Below are 19,923 nucleotides of genomic sequence, written 5' to 3' on the forward strand. Positions count from 1 at the left end.
AAGTCAGTGTGTGGCTTGCCCTGGGGGTCTAGTGGTTAAGATTGGGTGCTCTCACCACAGCAGCCCGGGTTCATTTCCCGGTCAGGGAACCACACCACCCATCTGTCAGTTGTCATACTGTGGCGGCTGCATGTTGCTGTGATGCTAAAAGCTATGCCTCTGCTATTTCAAATACCAGCAGGGTCACCCACGGTGGGCAGGTTTCAGCGGAGCTTCCAGACTAGACAGACTAGGAAGAAAGACCTGGCCACCCACCTCCGAAAAAATTGGCCATGAAAACCCTAGGAACAGTGGTGGAGCATTGTCTGATATAGCGCAGGAAGATGAGAGGACGGCACAAGATCAGGCAGAGTTCAGCCCTGCCGTATACAGGGTTGCTAGGAGTTGGAATTGACTCGAAGGCCACTAACAACAAAGGCCATTGTGTCATGGGGTTTGGGCCTGTGTGCCCCCAAAGGCGTCCCAACTTGCCAACTCCTTCCTCATGTTTTTAGGAGTCTCACCTGTAGGGGCGGTGGCTACATGAGGGTTCGCTGTACAAACACCCATCCAGCTGTACGCTTGACTGCGCTGTGTGTGTGCCACACTTCAACCCAACAGGAAAAAACAGAAGCCCGTCCGATACCACTTGGGGGCTGAGATTTTGTTCACCTGGTGGTTCTGATTCAGCAGGTGGATGGGGACAAGAGTTTGCATTTTCCTCTGCCATCCTGATGCTGCCAGTCAGGCCACTTTGAGACCCATTGGCCGCAGAGTGAAGCCAGCTTGCAGTTAAGACGTATTTCTAGGGAAACGTTTCCAGTAAACTGCCCAAAGATATCTTGGTCAAGAGGGAATGGAATCTGCAAGGCTCCATGCATTTGCTGATTTCTTTTCCATTCTAAATATTCACTTTCATAACTAATTTTTTATTCATTTTTTACTGTTTTCTTATCAAGGGCTCCCCAGATTGCATAAGCTTCAGGCCCCACAGAACCAGGCCGCCCCTGCCCATAAGATGTCCACTAAGTCCTTCTGTGGAGAACAGGCCCAGCACAGGGGTTTGGAGCAGTGGCCTCGAGGTAGGGAAGGAATCAAGTGAGGTTGCTGGGCAGGTCGGGGCACGCGGCCTATGACAGTGCGAGCGTCTCCTGTCCGGCGCGGCCCCTCTTCTGGGTTGTCTGATAATAGTCACGCAGTAAGTCCCTGGTGGCTTCGTGGTGAGGCCGAGACTGCATATCAAGAGCCGAGGCCCTGGAGATCACGTGACTTTTCCAAGGCTAAGTGCTGGCCTCCAGCAAACCAGCCTGCCCACCTTCCCCCAAAGGGCACCCTCTCTGCTTCAGCCTCTGGAATGGGCTGGCAGCATAGCTGGGAGGCTTGACATGACATCTCTGAGGGGCAGGTCTGGAGATGCCCTATCCTGGCCCCCCCCCTTAGCCCCCAGACTCCTCTAAAGAGAGCCCTTCTTGCCACCCCCCCAACCCCAGGATCCTACTAAGTGGCATGGAGGGCCAGTGGGCCCTTGAGGTCTGCCCAGGACTCCCGCCTGGGCCCTAGACTAGCTGCCCTCTCTCCTGCTCCAAGGACCTCCCTCCTTCCCAAATTCACACCCAAAGTAAGCAGCAGCCCCCAGCCAGGCTTGGCTCCATACTGCCTTTATTCACATCTCTCACCACCTGTTGCTGCCAGCAGACAGGGACTGACCAGGGGCTGCAGAGGGACCCCAACATGAAAGGCGAATCTGAGGCACGGGGCTCCCTGAGAACACAGGAGAGGAGGTGGGGCTCAGGGAAGGCAAAGCTGCCCTCCTGAGACCCTCGAGCACAGGTGCACCAGTGCTGGCTGGAAAAGGAGGCTGTGGTGCCTGCAGCTGTGTGAGGAGACCTGGCCCCAGTGCTGGGAGAAGGCGTGGGGTGGGGGACGTTCTGCTAGGAATGAGGCCTCCCTTTCCTGCAGGGCCACTGGCAAAAGGCATGAGATTCAGGCTGAGACAAGGCTAAGTGGAGAGAGCCTAAGCTGTCCCCCCAGCCCTATAATGGAGCTCCGGGAAGAGGGCAAGTGTTCGAGAACTCGGCCTTCAGCTGCAGCTCAGAAACCTGCAGTCAGCCCGACAACGAAGTCGGAGGCACAGTTCTCATGGAGGGAGAGGAGACAGCCAGAGCTCCTGGCAGAGGCAGATGACTGGAGAGCTACCACCGCCAGACCCCATGATCAGGCTGGTGGTTAGGGGAGGGGGCTGGCCTCTGGCTCCCTGGGGTTGGGGTGGTCCAAAACCCCGCAGGGCCTGAGGTTGGGTGAGGGTTTGGGGTGCACATACCTCTCCCAGGGTAGGAGAGGGCAGTGACAGGATAACACTACTCATCCATCCCAGGGCTGCCCCAAGAGGAGACTACAACCAGCCCACCAATCCACTTTGGGACCACAGGCCCACCTAGTGCAACCGAGGCCCAGAGAGGGCCCATGCTTTGCTCAAGGATACACATACAGTTCCTATGTAATCCAGTGCCCAGGGTCAGGCCGGGTCTCAGGGTGAGCCAGGCGGTGGGTGATATGCCAAGTCCCCTCCCGGCTTCTGCCCCACTCAGGCCTCTCCTGCACCTTCTCAGCTCCCAGAAGACATCCCAGGAAGAAGAGACCGGCCCTGAGCAGTGGGAGGAGAGGGGCCCCAACTCCAGTCAGGTGCGCAGGGAGGCAGGGCCCAGATCTGGGCCTGGACACACTGCCTAAAACTAAAGCCCACTCTGAAAAGATCCAAACCAAAAAGAAACTTGACCAAAACAATCGAGTCTCATGGTGATGCACTCTACACACACACACACACACACACACACACACCCCTATCCATGTGCACAATGCACACTCACCCGTGTTCTCAGTCTTGGGCTGCACACACGTGGGTGGACATAGACACACGCAGGCACACACGTGTGCACACACACGCACACACACACATGCATACACACACCCCCATGCATGCATACACACACGCACACACACACACCCATGCTCAGACACCCTCTGTGGTCCATCTCCCGCCCAGCAGAGCACCAGCGGCTGCTGCCAGGGACTCAGTGTCGGCTGCTGACGTGGAGGGTGTAGAAGGCCCAGGGCTCAGGGACATAGATGACACCTGGGTACTTCTTCCTGAGTACAGGGTCATTCCACAGCCAGGCAACCCAGAGTGCCACAAGCAGGAGGGTGAGGGCAAAGGAGTAGAAGAGGAAGAGGCCATTGCTGTCCAGGAAGAGGTGCTTGCGCTTCTGGTGCAGGATGAGGGCCAGCATGGTGAAGAAGGTGAAGATGAAGAGGATGAAGATCTGGCCCTCGGTGACCAGGTACCTGAAAAGGCCAGGGTGTGAGGTGAGGCGGCTGCCATGACAGCCACATTCAGCCCAGCATCCCTCCCTCTCCTCCAGTACCAGGCTGCCCTCCCAGTCAGTCAGAACAGCTCACCTAATGACAGGGCTCAGGGACCCACACAGCTCTGAGCCACAGCCCATATGCTGCATGTTGATTTGGCTTGTGTAGTTACTATTTTTGAATATGTTGAGTTTGTTGCCAATATTTAAATTACAAATTTCTCTGGTGAATTAGGCTTGTATTCCCATGTGATAACAACTGATTAGAGGAGAAAGCAGCTGCCCCCTTTCAAGAGAGCATTATTCTACAGTTTGCCCCAGTCCCCACCATTCCCTACTGCCTCACTTGATGCCTGCTTGATGCATTTCTGTTACCAGCTTGGTTCCTATAGGCATTTGAGTTTGGGACTGCAGTTGCAATTTACGGGGGTTGTTGTTACTGTCTCCTTGAAGGCTGGGACACAGTCTCAGATCTCCCAGGGTTCCCTGCAGCTCCTATGACTGTACCTAGCACATGGCCAGGAACTCAGTAACACTCGTTGGAGGGCCTCTGATAGGTTATCTGCTCCACTCCCCTGCCTCTAGAGAGAACCACAATGTGGATCCATTCTACTCAAGGAACTACAGCTCTGCAACTTAGTGGCTGGGTGACCTTGGGGAATTTACATGACATCTCAGAGCGTCTGTTTTCTTACTCATAAAGGGGCATAAATGGCCCTGTCTCCTGAGGTTACTGACAAGAGCTGTGTACCTCTGTTACTTGGAAAAGCATATTGTTCAACAAATGGTCGCTGCTCCTACTGTAGCTGCCTCTGCACTAACACGCTGTGGGTAAGAACTGGGCAGCGAGCTTTTCCCATGTCTGACCTCTTTCCCTCTTGCTGTGTTGCCACCCATTCCTTTTAATCCTGTCCTCAGGGGCCATACAGATTCACCCTGGTGGACCCTCTCAGCGGTCAGGGGCCAGACCCTGGAGGTGGGCGGGAGCTGGCCCCAGGAAAGGAGGCCCTTTTCATTTTGACAGAGGCTTCCCATCAGAGAAGGGCCAGTCCTTCCTACGACACCCACAACCCCAGGGGGAGCCTGTCTCCGGAGGAGAAGTGACAGAGGAGGAGTAAGAGCCCGGCTGAGGCCTGGGTCCTCTGTAATGGGAAGAGAGAGCTGGAAGGAATAAGAAACCAGGCGGGAGCTCCTGAGGCCCAGGAATTCCCCCCTTATCTGTCCTTGTCATCTCCATGGTGCTTTACAGTTTATGAAGCCCTCTCTCTCCCCCTGGATTCTTACCATCTCCTGAGAGGGAGACAGGTAGGTATCGTCCCCATTTCAGAGGAGGAAACTGAGGCCCATGGGGCTCTGTAGGGCTTGGTGTTGGAGATGGATTCTATTGGCCCCAAGGTGGCACTGGGGTTCTGGGAGGTGCGGAACAGGGTGGAGGCACTGAAGGATGGAGAGGCCACACTCAGGCCTGGCTTCCTGGTAACAGAGAGGCCACCACAAGGCACTGTCACAGTCCCTCCTAGGCAGACAAGGAAGCAGGGGTCCCAGGAGGGAGAGTATCACCTGGGCTCTCGCAGCAACTCTGTGGTCAAAAGCAACTCTTACCGCCTGGCTCACTCAGAGCCCCTGCTCCTCCCACCCCAGGACTGATGTCCACTCACCAGTAGTACAGGCCACTGGGCACCACCAGGAGCAGGGCCGCCCCTGGCATTGAGCTCTCGGCTTTGGTGGGAGTGAAACAGCCGCTGAAGTACATGAAGAGGATGAGGAAGAAGGGGATGTACCTGTAGGAGGGAGGCCAGAGCCTCAGAGGACCGTCCAGCTGCCCTGCCCACCCGCCTCCACCCAGAGCCTCTTTCCCTCCCGTCCCCGTACTAGTTCTCCTGTGCTGGTTCCTTGCACCATCCCATGCAGTGTCACCTCATGGTTTACAAAATGCCTGGTTTGGGTGAGGGTACTCGTCCCTGTCAGCCTGTCCCATGCTAGGGGGCCAGGGTGGATAGGAAGGAAGCAGGAAGATGAAGCCTGCTCCCATGCCAATCAGGGCCCATAGGCCACAAGGCGGGGGCACCCTCCCACACTGCCCTGGCCACCTCACTCACTCTGTGTGTGTGTGTGGGGGGGGAGTGCCTCCGCCTCATGCACGCACCCTAAACACCAGCAGCCCCAGCCCATCACTGGCCTGGAAACAGGTATACCCAGCAGGGCTGAGGAGGGAGAAGCCTGAGGCCCAGGTAAAAAAAAAAAAAAGGAGAACAGCACCTGCCAGGGCCTCAAGGAGCTCTGGGAAGCCCCCTCACTCACACTCGGCCCACAGCCTCACCCTCCCACATACGCAACATCTCACCCAAAAAGTGCCTCCCTCTCTCCTCTCCACACACAGGCTGCTTTTCCCATGCACCTGTGCCGTCTCTTACACAACTCCCTTTCTCTTTTCATGTACCATCTTGTCTCCTCACCCACCCTCCTCTCTTCCCCCCTCCTGGGGCCCCCATACTCTCCCACATTCTCTCCTGCTATTTCACTTCTCCCGGCCTCTGTTTCTCTCTCCTCCTCCCATCCCCAGCCTTCCACGGAACGGACTTCTGGCCAAGGCCGGGAGAGCTGGCAAGAGGCCTGTCCAGGGAGCCCTGAGCCAGGAGGATCAACTTTCCATGCCCCAAAACAGACCCTAGAAACACAAGTATAGGGCATGTGTGACATGAGTGGGCCCACCTCACTCAGGACCACCCAGGTCCAGGGCTGGCTGTTACTACCTAGCTGTCAACCCACGGTCAAACCTCCTCCCACCGGCCCCCGTTTATCCTGCGTTAAGTGTGGGGTTGCAACAGCTGACCGCTCCCAGCCTGGGCCCCGAATCTCCTGTGGCTGAGCCCACACTTGTGAGGTTTCCTCCCACTGCAGGGTGAAGGGGGGAGGAGCTCTGCCAGGAGTTCTGAGGAGGGGGAGCACAAACCGCCCCCAACCTGGTCCAGCTGGCCCTCCTCGGCTTCCTCCCCACCTCCATTGCAAAGACCACGGCCTAACAGTGTGGGGTCCCGCCTCGAGACGCACCCCATCACCATGGGGCGGGGGGCGGGGTTGTTTATCAGCGCAGGGCCGCCTCCTTCCCGCCGCCGCGGGCTCCAGGCTGGGCGAGGGAGGGACGGCCGCTCGCTGCCCTCTAGTGGCCGCCGCGGGCACTGCCGGCTGGGAGGCGGAGGGCAGCCAGCGCCCGGGCCCGTCTCCGGAGCCGCGCTCACAGCGCCCCCGCAGGGGAAGAGAGCGCCTTCAGCCGTTGCGCTCCACTCCTGGCGAGCCGAGGCCCAGAGTCGTGTCCTGTGTCCCCGAGGCCACTGGCAGAGCTGGCCGGGGGCCAGGGCCCCTGGGTAGACAGGCTGGCTGTTGCGTGCTCTTCTGGCCGAGACTGGCCCCATCACTCACCACATGCAGTGGCCCAGGTACTCGTCGTAGTAGTAGAGCAGCTCAAAGGAGTCGATCTGGGGGCGGCAGGACATGGCGGGTTAGAGGGGGAGGCGCTCAGGGGGGTGCTGGGGGCCCGCAGCACTCCGGCCACCCTCTCCCTACAACCAGCCCTCTCCCCAACTGCCTTCATTCCCTGCCCTCAGGGCCTTGCCCTCTACTAGCAACCCAGGACAGACTGTGCCCCCAGGATTGACATGCAGTGGGGGGAGGCGGCCTCACCAGCGTCTCGGGCTTGAGATTCTTGATGATGGGGTTCTCGCGGACGGACAGGTGGTGCTGGTACCCACTGAAGAGCAGGCGGTGGTTCACGGAGTCACCCACCAGGTGGATGCTGGCGCCCATGATGAAGGTGATGATGCTGATGTAGATCAGGGAGCGCGGCAGGGTGCGGGGGGACCGCTCGATGAGCTGAGGTCAGAGGGAGGCCCGACAGCGTAACCCCCGCGTCCATCACAATAGGAGACACCCCCTGCTTCCCTCCCTCACACCTGGGGTGGGAAGGACGCCCCCAGCTGGAAAGTCACTCACAAATTGGTGAGTCCCTTTAGCCGGCCAGCCCAGCCTCTGGAGTCTCACATGATCCCTGTGAACTCAGCAGGGACCGGGGAACAGCACCCTCTTTTCCCAGAGAGGAAAGAGACTCAGAGGGGCCAGTTCATTGCCCAAGATCACACACAAGCCCCGTGCTGGAGGTGACAGCCAGGCCTCCCACACAGGCGTGCAGGCCTCAGGCCCAGCCCTCCCACCGCCACCAGTTGTGCCCCTGGGTGGCTGGGCTGGCCTGCTGAAGGGAACCTCTGATTTCTGAGTGATTGGTTCACGGCAAACACAGAAAATGACAGGGATGGGGTGGGTGTATCTGAAACTAAATTATTTAATTAAAGACTCCTCTGAATTCTGAGATTATACCTTTCCTACTTTTGGAGATTTGAAATGTCTTTCTAGAAACAAAACGATGGGGATAGTAGATAGCGATAGTTGTTTTAAGAGCCCTTATTTGGCAAAGTGCAAAGCCGGCAGCCCTAGCTAGCTCTGTGTGCCCAGTGGCATCTCAAAGTCAGGAATCTCCAGGACAGAGGACAGAGGTCACCCTCTGTTGCTGCTGTTCCTGCCAACTGGCCCCCACCTGCCTTCCCAGCCGGTCCCTGACCACTCCCTGGGCGACCTGGCCGCTCCTTCCCCCTCAGCCTCCCCAGAGGTATGATGGCTTCTCAAGCATGGCCTTGTCCCCAGGTCCTTGAGCCTGAGCGCCTCTCCCCCTCACCCTTTGGCACACCAGGCTGAGGCCCAAATCAAACAGCCCTCCTTGGGGAGGCCTTCTCCATCCCTCCCGCCCCCAGGCCCTGATGCATCCCTCTCTCACAGCCTTCACCCCCGCCCCCCCCCAATCAGGCCGGAAAAGGAATCAGGCCAGAAAAGCGGATGCAGGGCACTCCCAGGGCTCAGCACCAGTTCCCTGCCGGCTGTAGGAGGGAGTGAGGGCGGGAAGGGAGGGCAGGGCTGTGACTGTACCTTGAGCAGAAGGAAGGGCGTGATGACGTTGTAGGCCATGTGGAAGTAGTCCCCCACGCTGGGCTTGTTGAGCGGAAACCACTCGAGAGGGAACACCAGCTGGGGAGCAAGTGGGGAGTGGTGTTCACTAGCACAGCCCCACGAGGCCCTCGGGAGGCAGCCCACCTCCTCCACACACACTTCATTCTGTCTCTGATTTCTCTGGGTCCTCTCGGCAGCCCTGGGGCAAGAGTGTTTCTAGACAGACAAACTGAGCCCCAGAGAGGGTAAACAAACTTGTCCCCAGGCACACGCTAGATGCAAATCCAGGGCCTACCCTGGGCCCCTCTCCCAGTGGGTACTAAATAAATGTGCCTGGGTACTTGACTGGGAGTTGAAGGCTACTTTGGGACTCAGGTGTGCCACCAGCTTCCTGGGTGACCCTGGGCAAGTCCTTCCCCTCTCTAGGCCTTGGTTTCTCCATCTGTAACACAAGAAGTGTGGCCCAGGTGGTCTACCTGGACCCTTAGGGATCTGGCACTCCAGGTCCTATGATGATGACAAGATCTCCTGGCCACTAGGCCCGGGGGTGGAAAAGTGCCCTGTCCAGTGAGCAGATGGACCGCTTCCAAATCAGGTCAAAAGTATACATTATGAAACAAAGAAGAAAATAAGTGCGTTTACAAAGTAGCTTCAGTTCTTCCTTTCCTGCTTCCTCTGAGAGAGGCAGGCCAGGGGCAGTTCCTCCGTCTGGAATGCCCTCACTCCTCCTACTGGTCACCCCAGTGAGTCCTGGCCTTGTCGGGGTCAGTGGGAAAACCCCTATCTGAGGTCAAACATTTCACATACACCCCTCCCCCGCCAAATTGTACTTCCAGTATCTGTTGATTGACAACACGTGTGATGACCAAAAATTTCAATCAAAAACGTAAATGTTTCTCTCTTTTAATTCAAAAAATGCCACATTAGATAAAACTAACCTACAGAAATAAAACTCCCAGGATACAGGAATCTCAATCTCTCTCTTTCTAACTTGCTGTGTGATTGTATCTCTATATCTTTATCTATATCAAAATACATATATGTTGGCTGAAAACTCTTTGTGATAGCAAAATACCAGAAATAAGCCAACTCTTCAACCACACAGGACTAGTTGAATACACGATAGTACATCTTTACTATAGAAGGTTAAGTAGCCATTAACAGAAATGACACCTTATGTGTCCTGACATGGAGAGATATCCATGCTATATTCTAAAGTGAAACAAGCAAGTTGTAGAATAAGGTATAAAGTAAAATCTCATTTTGGTTAGAAAAAGAAAAAAGATATATATATATATGTTTGTATGAGTGGAGAAAGGAGTGGAAGAATGTGCCCCAAACTGTCAGGGTGGGCCTAGAAAGGGAGAGCCTCACACTTCTTTATACACCTGGGTATGAACTGACATCACACCTATGACATATTACTTTTATAACTTGTAAAAGGTCTTATTTTGTAGTTATTACAAACTTGGGAGTATCATGCATACATTTGAAAAGTTCCAGTATACACATGAGCTTTTCAAATGTATACTCTCCCAACGAGCCCACTTAGGGTTAGAGCGGCCACAGCAGCTCTGGGCAGGATAGGGGAAGGGATCTGCCCAACAGCAGACCCCTTTTAGGCCAGTTGAGGCCGAGTCCTACTGAGTGAGGAGACATGAGCCTGCTCCTGGCCTCATGTCTCCCCACCCCGTAGCACCAGACCGGCAGCTCTTTTGTCCCCTAGTATGTGGGACCTTCACGCTGGAAGGGGGCTCAGAGCAGCTCGTCCGATCAGTCTTGCAGAGGAGAGAACCGAAGCCCAGATGACAGTGACTTGCCCAGGGTCACCCACAAACCTGACCAGGGGCCCTGACTCCTGGCTTAGTCCTTTTTCTTTCTCCTACATTTAGAAAACAACACGCAAACCTCACAGCAAGTCTGCAGAAGGGAGAGCCGGCATCCACCGTAAGTCTTCCCTGACACAGCTGCCGGGACAGCTCTTCATCCCCTTCAAGTCCTTGATCCCGCGGATACAAGACTGTTAGGATCATTACGGACTGGCAGTCAGTCAGTATGCATGCCACTTCGGCACCTTTCTTCTCCTTAAACATTCCAGGATGCTCTATAGTATCCATAATTCCTGTTTAATGGCCAGGTAAGATTCTCTATACTGAATACAGCAAAGTTGATTTACCCAGTCCCTACTGCTGGAAGCTGAAGTCACTTCTAAGTTTTGACTGCTGTAAGCAACACTGTAACGAACATCTTTGGGGATAAAGGCTGTTGTCTTCCTGCTGATTATTCTTCAGGGCAGATTCTTGGAATGAGTCTTACTGGGTCAGGGGGGATGAATATATTAGGGTTCTGGATACACACATGACAGGAAGGGGGTGGGCTCTGGGTGTAGATACTGCTTCCTCCACTCGCTAGTTGAGTGACCTTGAGCCAGTTCCCTACCCTCTCTATCCTCAAGTCTTCTCATCTATAAAACTGAGATTAATAATAGCATTGATGTGAAAACTGAATAAGTTTAAACACATAAAGAGCTTAGAACAGAGTCAGCACTCAATGTATGTTAACCGATATTTCTACCTCACTGTTATTATTATTCATTCAATAGAAATGTATTGAGGACTTATCACGTTAGGCACTATTCTAGGTACTAGTTGTCACCCTGACAAACTGCTTTCCAAGAGCTTTGCTAATTTGCATTATCACTAGCATGTACCAGGTGTTAGTTTCAGCAGTAGATGTTGTTATTTTTACCACCCACACACAAAAATTAACAACTTGGTGCCTGGTGGTACCTCACTCAATTTTTTTCACATTCTGTTATCTATCTATCTATCTGTCTATCTATCTGTCTATCTATCTATCTATCTATCTATCTATCTATCTATCTATCACAAGTGAGGGGCTTTGGTGCTCTGCCAGTATTAATTTCCTCCACGGAAGCCACCACTGGACGCTGATGCATGAAGTAGCCTTAGACGGAAGGGGATGGTTTCACGAGGTGGCACTAAAAATTACCTGAGCTCAGAATCTTATATAACATGCAAAATCAGCCTATACTCTTCACCTCCAGAAAAATAATGCTATCCCAACGCAGCGGGAAAGACCGGTGGGATGCTCTGCTTCCTTTCCCATACCCCTCTGTCTGGCTTGGTGATTTGGTTAGACCTGGATGTGGGATATAGGGGGGCAAAGTGTGACTGTTCAGGGCTACCAGCTCCCCCGTGAGAGTTGAGGCACAATATGACCATTCAGGACCCCCAGGCCCTCCACTTGCTGGCAGTTGCCTCCTTGGCCACAGTTATAGAACCAAAGGATCTGAGATCATCCAGGCCTATTCTTTTTTTTTTTTTTGTAAGGAAGATCAGCCCTGAGCTAACATCCATGCTAATCCTCCTCTTTTTGCTGAGGAAGACTGACTCTGAGCTAACATCTATTGCCAATCCTCCTCTTTTTTTTCCCCCAAAGCCCCAGTAGATAGTTGTATGTCATAGTTGCACATCCTTCTAGTTGCTGTATGTGGGACGTGGCCTCAGCATGGCCGGAGAAGCGGTGTGTCGGTGCGTACCCAGGATCCGAATTTGGGCTGCCAGTAGTGGAGCGCTCGCACTTAACCGCTAAGCCACGGGGCCGGCCCCATCCAGGCCTATTCTTGTAGTTTACTCGTGGGGGAAGTGACTCGTCTAAGGTCACTCCGTCAATTCTCCTCCCTGCGGGTTGGGGCTCTGTCCACAGCTTCACACTCACCATGGCAATGGGGCGCCCAAAGTCTAGAACCCAGTTCTGCAGGGTGAAGTAGAACCAGAGGTCGAGGTGGAAGGGAGCCGTGCCAGCAGCCTCCTCAGCTTTGACGGAGCTGTGCCTGGGAAGGAGCCAGACAAGAGGGGTCAGCTCTTCTCTCCTCCCCTGGGAATCTTCCCCCTGAGATGAGCCACAGGGAGGCCTGGGGACTTGGGGGCAGGAGGAAACACACGTTTGCAGGAAATACTGGGGTCTGGCCCTGTGGCCGAGGGGAAGATGTCCTGGGAGTGGACTCCAGCTGCCTGACCTTAGCTTCTGTGTGATTCGGGAAGGAAACTGCCATACAGGTATAACACCTGGGGCTCTCTCACCTGTAGAATGAGGAAGTCAAGTGGGGAACAGGATGCAAATACAGCTGAAAAGTGTGAAACATGACGACGGATGATGGTAGCTCACCTTTACTGACCACTTACTATATTCCAGGTACTGTGGTAGCTGTTTACAAGTATTGTCTCATTTAACTCTTTTAATCCTCACAGAACCCCTGTGAGGTTGGACTATTACCCCCATTTTACAAGTAAAAAAAAACTGAGGCCCAAGATGTTAAGTAACTTGCCCAAAGTTACATAGCTAAATATAGGAACCTAAATGATTTGGCTCAGAGCTTATGCTTTTAACTCCTACCCCATCATTGTATCCACAGTGACTAGTCCGTGGGATAGGCATGTGACCTGAGCTGGACCAGTCAGAGCCCTCTAGTGAGATCTGTCTTACAGACTATGGACTGGGATGAACAGGGCCTCCTTCTTCCTTGGTTCCTGAACCATGAGGAGGTGCGAATGGGGCTGCTGGTGTCCCTTTACTCATCAGTCCACAGGGAAACCTAAGAAGGAAGCCAGCAGGGACAAGTTGATGTGAGAGACATGGCCAGAAGTGGAGCACCATCTGACAACACATCCTTGGATGCCAGTCCCTCCTGCAAAGCAGTTAGCCATCTGCTCTTCACAGAGGAGCTGAAGTTCAAGGGCCAGTGCATGTGCCGCCTCCTCCAGGAAGGCTTCTCTGATGAAGCTTTTCCCAAAGCCCCACCAGCCCCACGTCAGGTAGTGCTTCATCTCTAACTCCCCATCTGGCCATGACATCATCGGGCTGGAATTTTGCTCTCTTATCTAGACCCTCAAGAAGAGGGGTGACTTTTAAGGTTCTCTCAACTCACCCACCTCTCCATCAGAGTCCAAATTCTCTTTACAGCATCCCTGCCACGACTTGCACACCTCCAGTGACAAGCAGCTGGCTACTTCTTAAGATGATGGAGGTGTGAGTTTTATCGCCCCATTTGCGCTGAGAACAGGAGCTGTGTGACATGGGGCCGTACGCTCCCGACTTCTCAGCTCAGTACCTGGTTTGTGCTCACTGATTACTGGCTGGTTTAGAACAATCTCAATTACCAGTTATTCATTCTTTTTAGTGGCAGACGTTAGCTTAGAGACACCATGAAGATTTTCCTTTGTCAATGCTGCTATTGCTTCCATAACTATCCAGGATCCTTCTCAGCCAGTTCCAATGGTCCACACTAGGCTGGTGGAGCAACCCAGAGCCAGGGAGGCAAGCTCTTGGGGATCATATCATCCTTGGTGGCAGGCAAGACAGGTAGAGTGGGCCTTCCCTCGGTCAACTAAGTCTTCCTGTCCCTTCTACTCAGTGCCCCCACCACTTGCTGAGTGCCGCCTGTGTGCTATGCTAGGAGCTTCACCTGCACCCTCCTCTAATCCTCACAGCAATACCAGGAGGCTCCTACCTGCCTGTTTTACAGATGAGGAGACTGAGGCTTACAGGGGTTAAGTGCTCTGTCAAGGTCACCCCTGTCTAAGGAGCTGCAGCAGGTAGTCCTTTTGTCAGCCTATTTCCCACTCCCTGCTTCTTCTGGTAAGAGATGTTTCCTTAGCCATAGGCAGGGCCAGTGACCCAGTCCAGCCCAGTGGGACTTTTCTAACTAGACTTGGTGGAAAGAACACCTTCCTTTCTGGTGCTGGGGTGCTAGGGATGCAAGCCCAGGGCTGCCTGTGGCCCAGGTTCCAGCCTCAAGGGACAGCCAGGTGAGAATGAAGCAGCCCTGCAGAGAGGATCAGAGAAAAAGAGGAGCAGCCCTGAGAGTGCTCACATTGCCGCTTCCAGGCATCCCCAAGGCAATGGTTTGGCCACATGAGCCAGTACATTCCCTTTTGCTAAGGGTGCTGCAGCTCCCACTGGCTTTCTGTCACCTGCAACCCAGGAATCCTGAATAACATAGAATTCAAACCTGGGTCTATAGAAATTCAAGACCTATGCTCCAAATAGCTTGCTATTCTGTTCCTGATTATTAGAATAAGCTATGTAGCATGTTAGGAGATCAAGACAGAGAGGGATCAGTGTGGCCTGAGCAATATGCAAAGGCTCAGGAAGGAAGGGAGCCTGGAAGCGTGGATGGGTGGATTTAACTAGGCAGAAAAGCAGCAGGAGAGCAGGATCAAAGGCCTGGAGGTAGAGGTGAGAAAGGCACAGCATGGACTTGAGATGCCTGGCTCACTGGTGGAGAGGAAGAGAAGGGAGGGCAGGGTGGGCCTTCAAACTGGGCAGATACTCAGAACTAACTGTGAGGACTGCTCTGAGATAAGACTGGCACAGAGGCCCCACCCTGCCCCTTTCTCTTAGTGACCATCAGGGCAAGGCCTCAAAAAGCAGATGGTGATAACCTCAAGGCCTGAAGAACTTGGATGGAGAAGGCGGATAACAGCCCTCAGTGTTTTGTTCTGGAAACTTCCAAACTGGGCAAAGAGTAGCATGTTTGGTACAGGGAATAAAGGCATTTTGAAAGCCTGAGGAAGCACTTAGGTGTGGGTCTCTAGAACATGAGGATACCTAGCACATACTAGGGCTCAGTAACTATTTTCTCCTTCACCTCAGGAGGCACCTCAGTCAACAGAGATCCCTGTCATTATTCCGGCCTGGCTTAGCAGGGCAGGTAAAAAGGGCAGGTACAGGGCAGACATCAACTTGCGAATCAAGACTGGTCAGCATCTGACTGGTTTTCTTCTGTTGGGACTCTGACCATGGGAGGCAAATCATGGAGGGTGAAGGCATCCTTTCCCCCATTCCTTGTCCTGGGGATGAGCAACCTCAAGCCTGTCCCCAGTTCTGACTCCACAGACTTCACACACTGAGCTCCCAGCCTGTGCCAGCTCTGGGTCTCAATCATCAGAAACTGCCACCGAGAACAATGGTAAAAGCACAATGGCAGGTAACCTGAAACAAGGATGGCCTTTTCTCTCCTCCACAGCTTTACAAGTCTACCATATGGGAAACTGATATCATGACAGTTGGCGAGCGCATACCATACAGTTGAAATATTCAAAGCAGTGAGCAGCATCTGCAGGACTGCCTGGCAGAAAAGGAAGGAGTCTCAGCCATGGTAGAGTCAAGCAGGGACGATAGTTATAGTTAAATACATGATAGAAAGTTTGAACAAAAAATAAGAAAATGAAGGCAAATCGAAGAGGGAAAAAAAGAAAGGCAATTAGAAACTCCAGGATAAACAAAAGCAATATAAGAAAGCAAATGAAAACTGTTAAACATTGCTTGGCTCTGCAGGGAACAATATTTACATGGCTTAATTAAAAAAACATTGATTTTCAAAGTTTAGAATCAATCTACAAAGAAAACATGGAAGACTATGGTTAAAAGACAGCAGGTAAATACTGTCAACCTCGACAACATGAAAGCAAAACTATAGATGACAGGAGTTGGGGGAAAGGGTAAGGAAAGCTAAAGTTTAGGGTAGGGGACTAACATTCTCTTTTTAAAAAGGAGTCAAGAGATACAGCCTACAGCTGACCAAAATAGAAATAATGGTGCACGCCCTCCGCTACTGGCGGCCTGGGTTCGGATCCCAGGCGCACACCGATGCACCGCTTCTCCAGCCATGCTGAGGCCGCGTCCCACATACAGCAACTAGAAGGATGTGCAACTATGACATACAACTATCTACTGGGGCCCTGGGGACAAAAAGGAGGAGGATTGGCAATAGATGTTAGCTCAGAGCCGGTCTTTCTCAGCAAAAAGAGGAGGATTAGCATGGATGTTAGCTCAGGGCTGATCTTCCTCACAAAAAAAAATAAAATAAAATGGTTCTAATAAAATATTACTATTCTTGATCACAAAACATATTTAAACAAAGTAAAAATAGTGATAAAAAGAACTATCTTGTGAAGATGAGGGAGGTATAAGGGAGCCAAATAATAACATGAAGTCAGTAGGTAAACATTAGCTTAGAGGCTAAAATTGATAAACAAAGAAATAGCAGTTGAACATAGCTTTTAAGAGTATGGACTCTGGACCGCCTGGGTTCCTATTCCAGCCCTACCACTAACCAGATCTTGAGCAAGTTACTTAACCTCTTGAGCCTCAATGTTCTCATCTGTAAAATGAGGGATAATAGTAGATCCTACCTCAAGAGTTGTGGTTGAATTAATATTATGCGTAGGGGCTGGCCCCATGGTGTAGAGGTTGAGTGCGCGTGCTCCGCTGCTGGCGACCCGGGTTCGGATCCCAGCGTACACCGATGCACCGCTTGTCAGGCCATGCTGTGGCGGCATCCCATATAAAGTGGAGGAAGATGGGCACAGATGTTAGTCCAGGGCCAGTCTTCCTCAGCAAAAAGAGGAGGATTGGCATGGATGTTAGCTCAGGGCTTATCTTCCTCATTAAAAAAAAAAAAAAATTATGTGTAAAAACTTAGAGCAGGGCCTGGTCCACAGAAAGTGCTACATAATGTTTGTTATTATTATTTAGAAATATGAACTTAACTCTGGAAGAAACAGCTAAAAGAAGCTAATGTGATCTCCCTGGTGCCAGGGAGAGGTGGAACAGAGGACCGTTGCTTTTTACTCTAAGCCATTCTGTGCTATTTTATTTGATCATGGGCATGTATTACTTTGATTACAATACAAAACACTGTCAATGGAGCAGGCGGAAGCTGGAGTGGGCTACCTTGAAAGGTAGTGAGCACCTTGTCATTAGAGGTATGTAAGCAAAGCATGGATGCAGCAGAGGAAATCCGAGCATCCTAGGAATTGGCCAGGATGATTTTGCCTACTGTCTTGAGCAGCAATGATACTGAGCACAGGCCTAGAGGCAGCCAGTGAGGGGGCAGAGATACCCTGGAAGAGATCCAGCCCCTCGTGCCATCCAGGGAGCATGCTGGCTGGTGAACGGCTCATGCAGGAATAAAGAGGGACATCACTCCTCAGTAGACAAAGTAGAATAGTAAGAGCAGAAACCAGAAGTCAGCACCCCTGGGTTTAGGCCCTGGTTCTTGCCAGAAAGTGGTGTAACCTCTCTGGGCCTCAGTTTCCGTGTATACAAAATACAAAAAGGCTGGGTAAGATGCTGCATCTGGAAGTCCCACATAGGAGGTAAAGTGGCAACCATATTGGAAACCCACAGACTATTCTAATTGGGCTACCACAGTTCAGGGCAGTCAAAGACCCCCAAATTGAAGGGGATCCAGAAGAGAGATGTTTCTCCACAGCAGGAGAAAGAGCTACCCTCAGCCAAGTCTCTCAGAATTCTTCCCTCATCCCAAATCATACCACAACTTCCTAAAATTGACTCTGAGCACAATAGTGCTCAAAAACCTTCCATGGCTCCCCTGTGCCTACAGAATAAAGGCTGCATCCTTAACCTGCTATTTAGGCAGGAACTAGGGTGAGGCAAGTGAGGCACACAGGGCCCAACCTTTAAGTAGGCACAGGGTTGTGCCCTGTCCGGAGTGAGCCTCCTCTTAAATTTTGCATGCTAGGCTTTCACTCTAGTCCCAGCCCTGCTGCCTTTATAAAGGCCATTCACCATCAGTCTGCATCCTCCTGCCACTGTACTCCCAGAAGGCTCCAGCACCACTGCACACCCTGCCTTTCCCCAAGCTTACCCCCTGGCTGGAACAGCCTTTCTTTCCTGTGTCAGCTCAAGTGCCACTTCCTCCACGAAGCCCTCCAACATGACCTCTCAGCCCCACTGGGTCTCTGACCCTCCCAGCCCTTACCCAGACTGTTAGCCCCTCCTGGCTTCACCTTACCCACCCTTTTAGTGCCTGGCACAGCGCTGGGCACACCAGAGATGGTTAATGAATGCCTGATCAACGCGACGAATGTTTCTGGTCAGAAAAACGGGATGAAGGCAGAATAGAGGGAAAGATTAAAAGGTGCCTCTTCCCTTGCGCCGCCTGGTCTCAATCACACAAACCAATATCTTCTTCCTCTTGGTGAGAGAAGGGAACAGCAACTGCGTGAGAAAAGCCCTTCCTCATTGTTCCCTGGAGGGGAGCTTCCCAACTTCGCTGTCTCTTCCGTTTACATTCTTACACTCTCGGGGGCCTCGGGGCAAGGAGTGCGCCTCATGATTAACACCTGAATCCAGGTCCTGTTCATGCTTGGAGGGGCCCTGAGAAATCGGAGGTGGCGCCCGGGCGTGCAGATGCATTGGGGGCCCGAGTGAGCGGAGGTGTCCTCTGGGCCCGCCGCCCCCACCCCAAGTTTCTTGGCTCCCTGGAGAGGTCTCGCCAGCTGGGTCTCGGGGGCCGCTGAGCCTCACTGGGCCGGGCTCCCGTGGGAAGAGACAGGATCGCGGAGGTGGGCTCGGGCGAGCGAGCAGCCGCAAGGGCAGCGCAGGGAAGACCGACTCCGGAAGCGTCCTCCGGCCCACCCCGGGCTCCGCTCACCCGGCCCCCGCCGCCCGCCCCCGTCACGTGGCGGGGACGCGGTTCCACTCCGCCCGCCGGCGCGCGCCCACCTGGCCTGCAGGAAGGAGGCGCCCGGCTGCGCGCCCGGGCCGCCCGCCGCTCCCGGGTGCGGCCGCCTCCGCGCCACCGCCTCCATGGCTGCCCCGCCGGCCGGCGCCTCGGCTCTGCTCTCCCGAGTGAGAGACGGGCTCCGCTGGCCTGGCGGCGGCGACAGCAGACACTGCGCGCGAGGGCGCGCCGGCGGGGGAGCGCTCTGGCCCAGAGGCGCGGGCGGGAGGCGGGGACACAGAGAGGGACGGAGGGAGCAAGGGAGGCGGGGCGAGCTCCGCGAGGGGAAGGAGGGACGCGACCAGGGTGGCGTCCCCGGCGGGGAGCGGGGCGGAGGCCTGCGCGCACGGCGTGTGGCCTTGTGGGGCTGAGATTGGCTGGGGTCGCCTGCATGGCCGGGGCGGGAGGCTTAGGCTAGGCGGGCTGAGGCCCGGATATCGGTCTGCCGTGGGCTAGGGACCCGGGGAAACACTAACCTGACCCAGATGCTCCCCTGGGGAGGAGGCGAGGTGGGATTTCCCTTGTCCGTGGGGACACGAAGGCTTGAGGGGTTCCTCCACTGTGCTCACGTGCCTTCCTGCCTCAAATGGAAGCGGTCTCTTCCTAAAATGTCGACTCTGTAGCCCTTGACGCTGGGAATTAAATAATTGGTGGGCTAGGAGGGTAGGACGCAGAGGAGCAGCGAATTCTTTCCAAGGTGGGGGTGATGCAGATTCCAGTTCTGGCTTTGTCGTTCTCTTGGACTTCGTGGCTTTGGAGAAGTCACTTCCCCTCTCTCCCATTCAAATATGTATTAACTGCCTGCTGTGAGCAGCACCGCGCGGGCGGGAACGGATAAACCCTGCTCTGGTGGGGCTTGCATTGGCGGGGTGGGGTGGTGGGGAGCATTGGTGAGTGGTATGATGGGGCCACAACTGAGTATTGTGCCCGCAGAGACTTGGAGGGGGTCAGACAAGGCTTCTGGAGGACGGACATCTTAGCTGTGACTTTGGACTTCAGAGCTGACAATGAAGTCTGAGCAGGAGTCCACCG

At 53.7% G+C, this 19,923-nt stretch overlaps 1 protein-coding gene across 2 annotated transcripts; it reads right to left on the reverse strand.

Moving 5' to 3' along the window:
- Positions 1 to 1,417: 1,417 nt before the first annotated feature.
- CLN6 (CLN6 transmembrane ER protein) lies at positions 1,418 to 19,064 on the reverse strand. Of its 2 annotated transcripts, XM_058541934.1 has the most exons (7): positions 18,894 to 19,064; positions 12,078 to 12,192; positions 8,316 to 8,414; positions 7,023 to 7,211; positions 6,762 to 6,817; positions 5,000 to 5,122; positions 1,419 to 3,321 (listed from the first exon to the last, which is right to left on the reverse strand). In XM_058541934.1, the coding sequence occupies exons 1-7, from the start codon at positions 18,977 to 18,979 to the stop codon at positions 3,051 to 3,053; spliced, it is 939 nt and encodes a 312-aa protein (XP_058397917.1). In that variant the 5' UTR covers positions 18,980 to 19,064; the 3' UTR covers positions 1,419 to 3,050. The 2 variants fall into 2 exon arrangements, with proteins under 2 accessions (XP_058397918.1, XP_058397917.1); XM_058541935.1 differs by lacking the exon at positions 8,316 to 8,414 and having other exon boundaries at positions 1,418 to 3,321.
- Between the last annotated feature and the right edge of the window lie 859 nt (positions 19,065 to 19,923).

Source organism: Diceros bicornis, chromosome 5 (genome assembly GCF_020826845.1).
Source record: "Diceros bicornis minor isolate mBicDic1 chromosome 5, mDicBic1.mat.cur, whole genome shotgun sequence".
Taxonomy (NCBI): domain Eukaryota; kingdom Metazoa; phylum Chordata; class Mammalia; order Perissodactyla; family Rhinocerotidae; genus Diceros; species Diceros bicornis.

Coding starts and splice junctions, on each gene's coding strand:
- CLN6 (XM_058541934.1), bottom strand. CDS start 18,979: ATGGAGGCGGTGGCGCGGAGGCGGCCGCACCCGGGAGCGGCGGGCGGC. Junction 5,123..6,761: donor TACCTGGGCCACTGCATGTG/GTGAGTGATGGG, acceptor TCCCTCCTACAG/GTACATCCCCTTCTTCCTCA. Junction 3,322..4,999: donor CCCAGTGGCCTGTACTACTG/GTGAGTGGACAT, acceptor TGGCCTTTTCAG/GTACCTGGTCACCGAGGGCC.